The 12,118-nt window shown below is 32.8% G+C and overlaps 2 protein-coding genes across 2 annotated transcripts in view; one reads left to right on the plus strand and one right to left on the minus strand.

Moving 5' to 3' along the window:
- plekhm1 (pleckstrin homology domain containing, family M (with RUN domain) member 1) overlaps positions 1–8,640 on the minus strand; it is a 27,085-nt gene extending 18,445 nt beyond the window's left edge. Inside the window, exons 1-3 of the mRNA XM_016513317.1 lie at positions 8,421–8,640; positions 5,444–5,532; positions 2,475–2,719 (exon numbers count right to left, since the gene is read on the minus strand). Of these exons, the coding sequence (XP_016368803.1) occupies positions 2,475–2,719; positions 5,444–5,497 (299 nt within the window). The 5' untranslated portion in view covers positions 5,498–5,532; positions 8,421–8,640. The remainder of the gene's footprint in view (positions 1–2,474; positions 2,720–5,443; positions 5,533–8,420) is intronic.
- Positions 8,641–10,652: 2,012 nt separating this feature from the next.
- ifnphi4 (interferon phi 4) overlaps positions 10,653–12,118 on the plus strand; it is a 2,176-nt gene continuing 710 nt past the window's right edge. The window contains exons 1-3 of the mRNA XM_016513318.1: positions 10,653–10,883; positions 11,709–11,786; positions 11,889–12,032. Of these exons, the coding sequence (XP_016368804.1) occupies positions 10,749–10,883; positions 11,709–11,786; positions 11,889–12,032 (357 nt within the window). The 5' untranslated portion in view covers positions 10,653–10,748. The remainder of the gene's footprint in view (positions 10,884–11,708; positions 11,787–11,888; positions 12,033–12,118) is intronic.

Below are 12,118 nucleotides of genomic sequence, written 5' to 3' on the forward strand. Positions count from 1 at the left end.
ATCTTTAGGATATTAAGTAAAGATCATGTTGCATGAAGATATTTTGTAAATTTCCTACCGTAAATATATCAAAACTTAATTTTTGATTAGTAATATGCATTGCTAAGAACTTCATTTGGACAATTTTAAAAGCGATTTTCTCAATATTTTGATTTTTTTGCACCCTCAGATTCCAGATTTTCAAATAGTTGTATCTCGGCCAAATATTGTCCTATCCTAACAAACCATACATACATTTTGAAAAATTGACACTTAAGACTGGTTTTGTGGTCCAGGATCACATATTATATTTTATATGTGAATTATAGCTTATAACTTATAGATTGTGTCTCTTGGATTAAACCATAACTATGGATAATTTCCACAATGTCTTCATTAATTTTTTAAAGCATCAAAGTTTTGGTTGAATGGACTTTCATTACTAATATCTTTTGTGTTTCGACACTTTTATTGATATAATCACATTTTTTTCCATTTTCACAATACTGCCAGTACTACAATCAATATTTTATTTACTTCTTTATTTATGTGTGCATCATTCAAATAATTGTTCAGTGAGGAAGAAGTTTGCCTAAATAAGTGCAAACTCTCACAAATATTGGAATTTCTCAGTGCAGTCGTTTCTACAAGGCAAAGAGAAGTGAATCACACAAGTATGTCTTTATGTATATAAAAAGTCAAAATATGAAACCATGTCTTTATCAGCTGACTTCCTTCTCCTTCACTCTGCACTCAATACAAAGCCTAAAAACTGTCCTGTTGAGTTTAACTACACAAGAAATGTGAGTCAGGAGGCCTCAAAGAGCTGAGTGAGTGAGTGTCACTTGACTATTGCCCATAGACTTAGGAGCCGATTACTAAACCATATGATTCATCTAATCCTACAGGCTTGTCACAATCCTCACAGAGACTCCCTGACATGTCTCTTTCTGTTTCCAAACAGGTGACAGGTTGCTCATTTGGAAATACTTCTGAGGTTAAAATTATTTTGAAGCATGAACCAACATCAGTTGACTCGGTTAGTAACCAAACCAAAGGCTTGGAATGTTTTCGGAAAGAGTGGATGTATATTATAATCACATAAGGCTGAAGACACTTTGTTCCCACTGTTATTCTATGCATCCAAGATTCAAGGGAACAGTAACATTATCTGACATGATTAGCTGAAAGGCAGAAGTTGGTTGTTGGGGGCTAGCTGTATTACATGACTGTTCAAATGTTTGGGGTCAGTAGGATTTTTTAAAATGTTTTAAAAAGAAGTCTCTTATGCTCAACAAGGTTGCATTTATTTGATCAAAAATACAGTAAAACAGTAAAACTGTGGAATACATTTTTACAATTTAAAATAATTGTTTCTATTGAATAAGTGTAATTTATTTCTGTGATGCAAAGCTGTATTTTCAGCATCAGTATTATTAACAGTTATTAAGATTATTAACAGTGTTTATTTGGGGGGGTAAAAACCAACATACTGACCCCAAACTTTTGAATAGTAGTGTATACTTTAAGATTAAATATAAAGTATATCTTTATATTCTCTTTATATAATCTTTCAAATATAAATATTAAAATTTAAAAAAGTAATTTTACATGGCTGGCTACATTTTTTGGTGGGGTGAATTTAATCATTTGTTTTTAAGTGTTTATAATGGTTGCCGTGTCCCTTAAAGGGGTCATGAACTGAGAAATCAAATTTCCGTGCTTTTGCATATGAGAGAAGCAGGAGAAATAAAGCGTGCTTTTCATAGGTAGGCTAATAAAACGTAATTTTGTGGGGAAAACATGGAAATAGTTTGTCCTTTTTATGCTATTATTTATTAGCTATATTTATTTGCTTATTCAATATGTATTTGGGTTTTGGTTCTTCTGCTGTTTTCCGGATTATAAATCAAATTTTTTTATCATCTGAAACATGCTGTGATTTATATTCCAAAGCGACTTATATAAAGCAATCGACGACAAGCGCAAAGCGCGCACATTTGGATTGCTGCATTTCCCACACACCACTAGTTTCAGTTTCGCTTTAAATAAATTTGTTTAGGCTTGGCATTTATAATAAATATTGTTTATAGTGAATGAGACTATAATTTCTGGTTGTGTTATACTTATATTTTTTCTTCCTTCTCTTCTGAATGCTACTAAATTTAAAGGATTTGTTGTGGAGTGAGGGGAACAAAAATACATGTTCATAATATTTGTACAATATACATTATACATATACATCAATCGACTTATATATGCTCATAAAAAAAACAAGTTAGAGATGGTACAAGTACACACACAGTACAGTAGTAACTAAATGTCAATTATTTAAATAAATAAATAAATAAATTAAGATATATATATATATATATATATCTCAAACTGCTTCATTTGTCATGCATATACTATGCGGCCTTCACTTATATTAAAAAAACTTGATGTGGCCCTCGAATCAAAAAGTTTGCCCACCCCTGTTCTAACCTATGACCCACCTGTGGGTGAGGGTCTTCAATAGGCTCCAGAAGACGGGCTGAGGAAGGGCTCCTCGTGACCCTCCTTTGCGCGCGTGACTTCCATCAAATTGAATGAACTTGCTCTTGATTCCATGGATGAAGACCGCCTCCAAAGCACAACACAGCAGGTTAGCCTCCAGGTCCTCACTGGTGACCGCCGTGTCTGTGGTGATGTAACGCTTCTGCAGGACTTTTAGGGTCCGTGCAATCTTTTCCTTGATCCACTGAGGAGAACAGAGAGGTTAATATTGCTCTGTTATGCATCTGTTTTTTTCCTGGACTAGATGTTAAAACAAAATAACCAGGAGGGAAATACCAGGAAACACATGAAATCTATAGTTATCGATTTAGTGATAAGAGGCTTTTTTGACCCAGTCAAAACCAATAATAAAAATGAAGGGTCTGTAATTTGCATTGATTTGCATCACCGGTGTAAGATCAGGTTACTGGAACCATTGTGACATCTAGGTCAGCAGACCAAATCATGAAAAGCTTTTGCTACAACAAAACAAAGATGTGGAGTAAGCATTGCGCAGCCTCTTGAGGATCTAAGACAAGAGGGCAGAACGGACATGTGAATATGAGCCATATCTACAGACAGACTGTCACCTGATATCAGCTTGATTGACTACATATGAGCCAAAGCACTGACAGTCAAAGTTGTGGAAACTCAACATAGCACCTTTGAGTCAAATGACATGAAAATAGTAGTCATGTTTCTGAGAGGAATGAAGCCAAGATTACTAGAAAACTAGTTTGCCTTTAAGAGGCGGTCATGATAAGCACTTAGTCATGACGACTAGATGTATGAGGAAATTCTGGCTCAGATCAGATCTTGTTGCAAGTGTATAAACAGCAAAACACATACAAAATCTATCTGTATCTACCTCTTTAAAAAGACGGTTTAGTTCTGAAACAATTACTTTCTATGTGTCAATATTAATATACAAAAACTGCTATTTCATATTCTGGGTTGCTGAAATTAAAAACTTGAAAGATCACTTTTATATCCTATTTTAGATCCCTTTGTAACACATCATCAAGTGTACAAATGTGGGTTCATATGCGATAAATTCATATGCGATAATTTGTGGTGATCATACACAGAAAACTTTAAATAAAAAACTTACCAATTTAGTATCATTATCATTTTAGTTGGAAAGGTATGCATCCTGAAAATGATATGAAGATTTGAATTTATATGTATTTAAAATTGTTTAAACATTACTAGATGTAAAAAAGCATGTGTGTGTGTATGTACGTATATGTATTAGGGCTGCACGATTATGACAAAAATCATAATTGTCGATTATTCCCTTGAAATTGTAATTGCGATTGTTAATTACGATTATCATGATGATGTTTATACCATTGTTTGATGCAACTGCATGCCGTATTTTTATATGAAAATAAACAAGCTGAAAACACTCTAACTGAAAAAACTTTAGTGCTTTTCTATAGTATTAAGCCTCAAATGTCAACTATACATCGGATTTGTTTCTTCTTTAAATTATAAAAAAAGTAAAAATATGAATGTTTATAATGTTATACTAAAACTAAAACTAAAACAATGGAAAAACCCTTAAGATAACATGTAGAAAGAAAAAAACATATCTTAAGCACGCAGAATAACATAAGTGGACTTTGAACGATTAATTGCCGCTTTGAACGATTACGTAATTGTGGCATCCATAATTGTAATCGCGATTAGAAATGAGATTAATTGTGCAGCCCAAACACGTATATTTTGTATGATAAAAAGGCCAAGAATATGTATATGTATTAGGGGTGTAACGGTACACAAATATGACAGTTCGGTACGTACCTCGGTTTTAACGTCACGGTTCGGTATGATTTCGGTACAGCAGGGGGAAAAACTAAACTTTTTATTTTTTATTTTATTTGTATTTATTTTATTCAAAGTGACAGTGAAAACATGCATACTGTTACAAAATATTTCTCTTTTAAATAGATGTTCATTTGAACATACCAGCACGTTTCTGAACCGTCCCAGAAGCGGCTCGCTAAGGCGTTTATACAACGATCTGTCATGCCACATAAAAGACGGTCAAAACGCCATTTATTATTTGAATTTCCTGAGAAGAAGAGAAGAAAAAAAAATAAAATAAAAACTGTATTCGTGCAGTACACATGCGTACCGAACCGAAAGACCCGTACCGAAACGGTTCGGTACGAATACGTGTACTGTTTCACCCCTAATATGTATATATGTTTACATATATTTATATTTATACATGTTAGTGTGTATATTTTTGTACAGGTTGCATTGCTGGTGTTTGTTTTGTTATCGAAACTCAGAAGAACTAAAGAGCTAACAAACAGTTGCTTAGGTAAATATATAGCACAAAAAAAAAAAATCTGATATCCGTCAGAACATTGAGACTGTCCATTAAGCCTTGCAGTGTAAATATAGCTGTTGAATTTGAACAGTTTTGTTAAATCCCTCATCTTGCTTTAACTATGCATTTCTGTATGTGAACTGAATACAAAGTACTACTGAACTACAGTTAATAGCAAAGGCAAATAAAGAGGAAATGGCCAGAAAGAAATCCTTATCTCTTGAGCAGACACTTCTCTCATGAAGGCAATACTTGTCTGGTTTCCATTCTGTGTGCGGTCTGACTTCTACAAGACAACACGCAAACTGTAGCTTCTTATAAACTTGTTTTAATAAACTGTATTAGAGCAGATAGAAATGGTGCTTACATGCAAATGACATGAGCTGTGATAAAAGAAAGCATTTTAACATTTATCAAATGACATGCATCATCTTTTTTCAGCACCTGGGAATCCAGGTTCCAACAAATTGCATTACCTCTACCAAGAACCTGCTCAACGGGTTTCAAGAGATATGAAAGGTTTCGTATCAATGACCTTGTAATGTCCACAATTCAAATAATCTTCAAAAAGATGAGGAAGTTACAAACCTGTTTTCCATCTCTTGCCTCTGGGCCGCTCTCAGGTGTTTGGGTGGCCAACATGGCTCCTCTAGCTTCAATTAGTCCCACTTCACACACTGCAAAACACACACAGACAAACAACTTTAGGGGAGATTGTAACACAACTGTAAAATTTTTTTGTCTGTCACACGTAGTCAGCGTGACTCAAACTTTATAATATTCCCATTATGCGTTCATCTAAAAATGTATGTGGTTTCAAAATGTTATCGGAGTAAATCTAAATATTTGATTCTGAATCGGAATAAATTAATGGTAGAAAGAGTTGTTGTTACAACCTACCACACCATCACATGGGATGTAACACAAAAAATGTAGCCTATATATATTTGTACATATTGGTAACATTTCCACCAGAAGCAAACATAGAAATACATTACACTCTAAAAACATGTATGTGTATGTGTTACTCACTCTTTTATTTTGTGCCATATTTGCGAATTCAGTAACAGTACAATGGAAAGTGTTACAACAACCCTCTGTGTTCGCTCAGCTATTATGTTTTTTTTAACATGTGGATGAAACGCTTTATGTATATATGTTTTATATTAAACATCACAATCTTCCGATTTAAATGACACCAGCTCTGCATTCTCAGCTCATGTATGATACTGATTTCACCTGAAGATCATTTCTAAGTTGTTAAACTGATGGCGTTACGACTCCCTAAACATGTTTATATAATAAAAGAGGATAGATGCTAGCTTATAAAACACAAAGAGGAGAAGAAGATTAGTATGTTTAATATACTGGCAGTCTTTGTTAGGTAGCAAATAGTGGAAGTGATACACACATCCCTGGCAGTTTCCTCACGTCAATGAAGTACAAATGTATGCCGACATGTTCATTTTACTTTTAAAAAATCCTGAGTCAATGTAGACGTGTCACGCTTGTGAAAAAGAAGTGCACTTAATTGTACTGAATGTGCACTTGTAGTGTACTTCAAATCTGTTCTAACAGATAATATAGTATTAAGGAAATAAAAGGCCACTTAAGTGTACTTAAAGAGAGTACACTTGTTTCTTAAAACACTTAAGTACACTTCTAAAAAGTGCCCTTTGTAATAATGTTTAAAAGTTAAACAAATTAAAATTTTTACTTTAAAGTGCATTTTAAATCATTATGTTTTAATAATCGTTTGTCGGGATTTAAAGAATTACACGTTTTTTATGTGATGACTAACACACTAAGGTTTTTTGTTTAATGTTACGTGTAGTGCGTTATAAAATATTACACGTTTCAATAGAAATTACATTCAAGCACATTTTAGTTGACCATAAATGCCTGTCCGTACACTTAAACCATATTTTAAAGACAACATATGTAATTATAAATTTACATATAAAGATATACTTATTAAACTCTTAAGCTGAATTGCTTTGATATGCATATAAACTATAATATATTTTCATCAAGTTGCAAATAACATGCTGTTAAACGTCAGAAAACGTTACAGTCAGTTCGTACTTAAGTAAACTTTATTAAAGTATATTAAGTACATTTTTAAGTACGCTAAAGTGTGCTTCTTTTAAAAAAGATAAGCGTTTTTGCTGTTAAATGTCAGATAACGTTACATTCAGTTCGTACTTAAGTAAACTTTATTAAAGTATATTAAGTACATTTTTAAGTACGCTAAAGTGTGCTTCTTTTAAAAAAGATAAGCGTTTTTGCTGTTAAATGTCAGATAACGTTACATTCAGTTCGTACTTAAGTAAACTTTATTAAAGTATATTAAGTACATTTTTAAGTACGCTAAAGTGTGCTTCTTTTAAAAAAGATAAGCGTTTTTGCTGTTAAATGTCAGATAACGTTACATTCAGTTCGTACTTAAGTAAACTTTATTAAAGTATATTAAGTACATTTTTAAGTACGCTAAAGTGTGCTTCTTTTAAAAAAGATAAGCGTTTTTGCTGTTAAATGTCAGATAACGTTACATTCAGTTCGTACTTAAGTAAACTTTATTAAAGTATATTAAGTACATTTTTAAGTACGCTAAAGTGTGCTTCTTTTAAAAAAGATAAGCGTTTTTGCTGTTAAATGTCAGATAACGTTACATTCAGTTCGTACTTAAGTAAACTTTATTAAAGTATATTAAGTACATTTTTAAGTACGCTAAAGTGTGCTTCTTTTAAAAAAGATAAGCGTTTTTGCTGTTAAATGTCAGATAACGTTACATTCAGTTCGTACTTAAGTAAACTTTATTAAAGTATATTAAGTACATTTTTAAGTACGCTAAAGTGTGCTTCTTTTAAAAAAGATAAGCGTTTTTGCTGTTAAATGTCAGATAACGTTACATTCAGTTCGTACTTAAGTAAACTTTATTAAAGTATACTAAGTACATTTTTAAGTATGCTAAAGTGTGCTTCTTTTTAAAAAGATAAGCGTTTTTGCTGTTAAATGTCAGAAAACGTTACATTCAGTTCGTACTTAAGTCAGCTTTATTAAAGTATATTAAGTACATTTTTAAGTACGCTAAAGTGTGCTTCTTTTAAAAAAGATAAGCGTTTTTGCTGTTAAATGTCAGAAAACGTTACATTCAGTTCGTACTTAAGTAAACTTTATTAAAGTATATTAAGTAAATTTTTAAGTACGCTAAAGTGTGCTTCTTTTAAAAAAGATAAGCGTTTTTAGCATGGAACTTGCTTAAATTGCAGCAGACTTACCTGGTAGACTCACAACACTAAATTCACAACACTTCAATGAAATATAATACAATATCTCGATAACCCGTAAAAAACTGTTTACATGGTCGAAAATGTAACATTTAATTCTGTATTCTCGTACACAGTCATGAGTTGAGAAACATCCAAACGCCCTTAAATGAGACACGAACAGATACAGACTTTCTTAATGCTCATGAATCCGGCTAAAATGATTAGATTATAAAACAGCAGACAATTCTCCTCATTGATAATAGAATCAGCACAATATAAACTGGTTTGCTCACCATGTTCTGCGTTTGTCTGTCGCGGCGGCTTTGGACAGCCACACGGTCATGGCTGATGTGTTTCCTTTCCTCTTACCGAATCGACACGAGCACGGGTCGTGTGATATCTGTCACTCTCTGAGCCGGGAAAACAGAAGCGGGCAGGCGATATAGATGTGATCGGATCGGCTGACGCGAAAGGCAACATGGGAAATGAACGCAAGGTTCGCCGTGTTCCTGTTGACGACCAGCGCTATTGCGCAACTCTTGCGCAGCATTGAGTGTGTTGAAGACTCCAGCGAGAGACAGGGAACGTCACTGGAAATAAAACAAACAGATTTTCTTATTTTCTTAATGTTGAGTAGGCTATATGTCTGATGGAAATGAACAAAACTCTACACTGTTACAACCAACAAACAGCACAGTGTATTAAAATAGAAAGTAAAGTGAAAGTAAAGAAATGCAAATAATCAATAAAAGTGGCATTTTTCATTAACTCATGAAAAATAAAGCATAAAAATGTAGTTATTTTCTTTTTGTGACGTTTAGGATATTTCACACAGTATCTCAAAAAGTAACCTGTTTCAAAACCGCTAAATAAATTAAAATAACCAACTTGATTACTCACTTATTTATAATTTAACCAGATTTGATTGGCCTATTTTATTTCTGTGGAACTCTATTATCTGTGTTTTAACTCAAGGTAGGCCTATTTCAATTACATGAATATTTGTCAGATTTAGTCAGTCGAAATAGTTTTGAGATTTGATCTAATATTGATTCTCTGGAAATTAGTATTTCGATTTAAGTGTTTTATTTTTTTTTTTGGACACATTAATGTTTTTAGATTTGTTTCTTATTCTGAAGTAAAAAAGATACAACCATATAGTGGCATAGTGGCATGCTTATTATTTTTAATTGAATATTTATTGTAATTAATTGAATTCTTATTTAATAGTTCCATTCCAATTACATTTCAGACTATCTTTGCTTTCATTAAAACCTAGATTGATTGAGTGAAATCATTACATTTTCATTCAGAGTGTTTCTATTATTACAATTAAATATGTAAATATTCATATGCCTGTGGCTAATTATTTTACCTTTCAGATGAATCTCTTTTGGGATTCTGTTTCGTCTGTCATTGGTTATTCAGTTTGTCGACTAAATTGTCAGAATAAAATGACACTAATATATATTATTATTAATAATTTCAAATAAGATCAAAAGTCATTCTATGAAAGTTTGTCCGGGGTGGGAGGCATCTAACCCTCTTTAAAATATTTGACATTTGTGTTATAACAGCTAAATTAGCAAATGTTTATTAACGACACATTGGCTGTTGTATCATGCTAAACTTAGCCTATATCTAAATGTGCTACGATTTAAAAGTGAATCCACATTGTTCTTAACGGGGGCATCTTCCTCATATCTTTACCTTTTTTAACATTTATTTAGCCCACGGTATTACTCTTTTCAGCGACTTTTTTTGTAATAATCGTAATATAACATTTAATGTGCATTCGGTGATGAAATGATGATGTGTCGTCACATCTTGCTTTGCGACGTCACTCGCTTTCGATTTCACTCTCTCAGGAATTCCGCGCGGGAATTTCTTTACTGTGAGAGTCAAAGTTCACACTCTCGCGCAATCTGCCCTTTCGTCTTCTTTAAACCATCGAACGTAAATACATGTATAAACAAAGAAACAAAGAAACAAAACAAAAAAAATTAATAATAATACCCCCAGAAATGACTAAAATGAATTAATAAACAAAATATACACGTTATAGTTAGCCTATAAAATATTTTTATTTGCAAGATAGCCTACATGATTGCTTTTTATATTTAAAAAATACCTTTTCTGCACAAAAACAACAATTTATTTATTTGAAGGCAACTTTTTTTTGTTAGTCTATGGTTCCGCACTCTATTTTTAAATTTTATTTTTCTCTATTTTACTATTAGCAATAGGCCTTGTGGTGTTTACTCTGTATTTATTCTATTATAATGTATTTCTGTTTGTTATTTTTGTTTTGTACATATAGCCTAATGAGAGCTGACTGTATGAGAATTCCAGTCTACCTGCTCATAGCAGTGAAACACTCCGCATTCCCACACTAACACAAAAGCGGTTGCGTAATTGTGGTGTACCTATATATCGCTCAGGTGTGCGCTGCTTACAACTGGAAAGTGAAAAGGGTGCAATCCCCGAAATGCGCGCATATAAACGGCGGACAGAATGGAGGAGAGGAGATCATACACCAGCAAAGAACAAGCGGACATCCAGCATTAAAACATTAAAGCTCATCAGCTCATCAGTCTTCTGTAGACACTCAACACGACAGAATGGACCTTGGTTTGGTGCAGCTCTGCCTCCTCCTTCTGTCAGCGTGCGGCTTCAGCTCTGTGCTCAGCTGCAGATGGATAAAACACAAGTTTCAGCACCACCATGGAGTCTCTTTGGATCTGATCAGAAAGATGGTGAGTTTTACAGGCTTTTTAAACTTCCATGGAATATATCTTACAATTTTTATTTTAATTATTTTAATTATTATTATTATTATTATTATTATTAATGGTACTAGCAAGATGTACCTAATAAAGTGGCCAGTGAGTGTATATATGTCATGTTAATTGCAAAAATGCTAAAGTTTATTAACCCTATATATTTGCATGAATTTCTAAGGTCTCTAAATGACAAACGCGATCAAAACATTGCTGAAAAACATGTCGTACACTATTTACTACATGCCTTCTGTTGTCTAAATGATAGTCTACTCTTTAGTATAATTGTAAAAATGTCCACCTTCAGGTTGTGGTTTTTGTTTCTTTTTGCTCTGAAATCTTTACTGATTTTTATAAAGTAAGCGTTAAAGTAAGTTTTATATTGTTAGTAATATTTCAAGATGAACATTTCCTGGACTGAAGCAACTTACATTTACTTGGTTATCCAGACATCATTGTTTTTTTAGAAGAAAAAAAAATCATGTTAAAATATTAATATCAGATATGATCATCAGGTTTTTGAGGAACATTTATTTATTCATCTCTCAATCATCATTGTATTGAATTTTGAAACTACAGAGCTTTCATTATAAATCTAAGCATTTACAGTAAATATAATCTTAATAAGACATATTATTGGGAGATATAGAGTGATAACTGATATACTTTCTCTTATAAATTCATATAATATAAATATAGATTTAACCAAAAAATGTCAACTACAACCACATGCAGTTGCAATAGCTAACCATTCTGTTCAAAATAATCACTTCATTAAATCTGTTTCTGAATATTTCATAGGGTGAGAAAATCCATAATGACCATGAGGATGTCAACCCTATCCCATATGAACTGATCAATAACCACAGAAGAGCAGAGGTTAGTAAAAATTATTATTATTATTATTACACAATAAGCTGTGCTGTTGATTATGAATCTATATTCATATATATGTATACACATATTTTTTGTTCTTCTCAGCCTGAGAAACAGATCCTGTTCGTCATTCAGGCTCTGATGGAGATCACTGTCCTCTTTGACGATGTCGTCGTCCCCTGGGATGCTAAAAAACGGGAAGATTTCTTAAATGTCATGCATGAGGAGATTGATGGACTGCGCTCATGTGTAAGTACACTGTAAATATACACACACACACACACACACACACACAGACACACACACACACACACACACACACAAACACACACACA

The sequence above is a fragment of the Sinocyclocheilus rhinocerous genome, unplaced genomic scaffold, assembly GCF_001515625.1.
Source record: "Sinocyclocheilus rhinocerous isolate Xijiao unplaced genomic scaffold, SAMN03320098_v1.1 scaffold24, whole genome shotgun sequence".
Lineage (NCBI taxonomy): Eukaryota > Metazoa > Chordata > Actinopteri > Cypriniformes > Cyprinidae > Sinocyclocheilus > Sinocyclocheilus rhinocerous.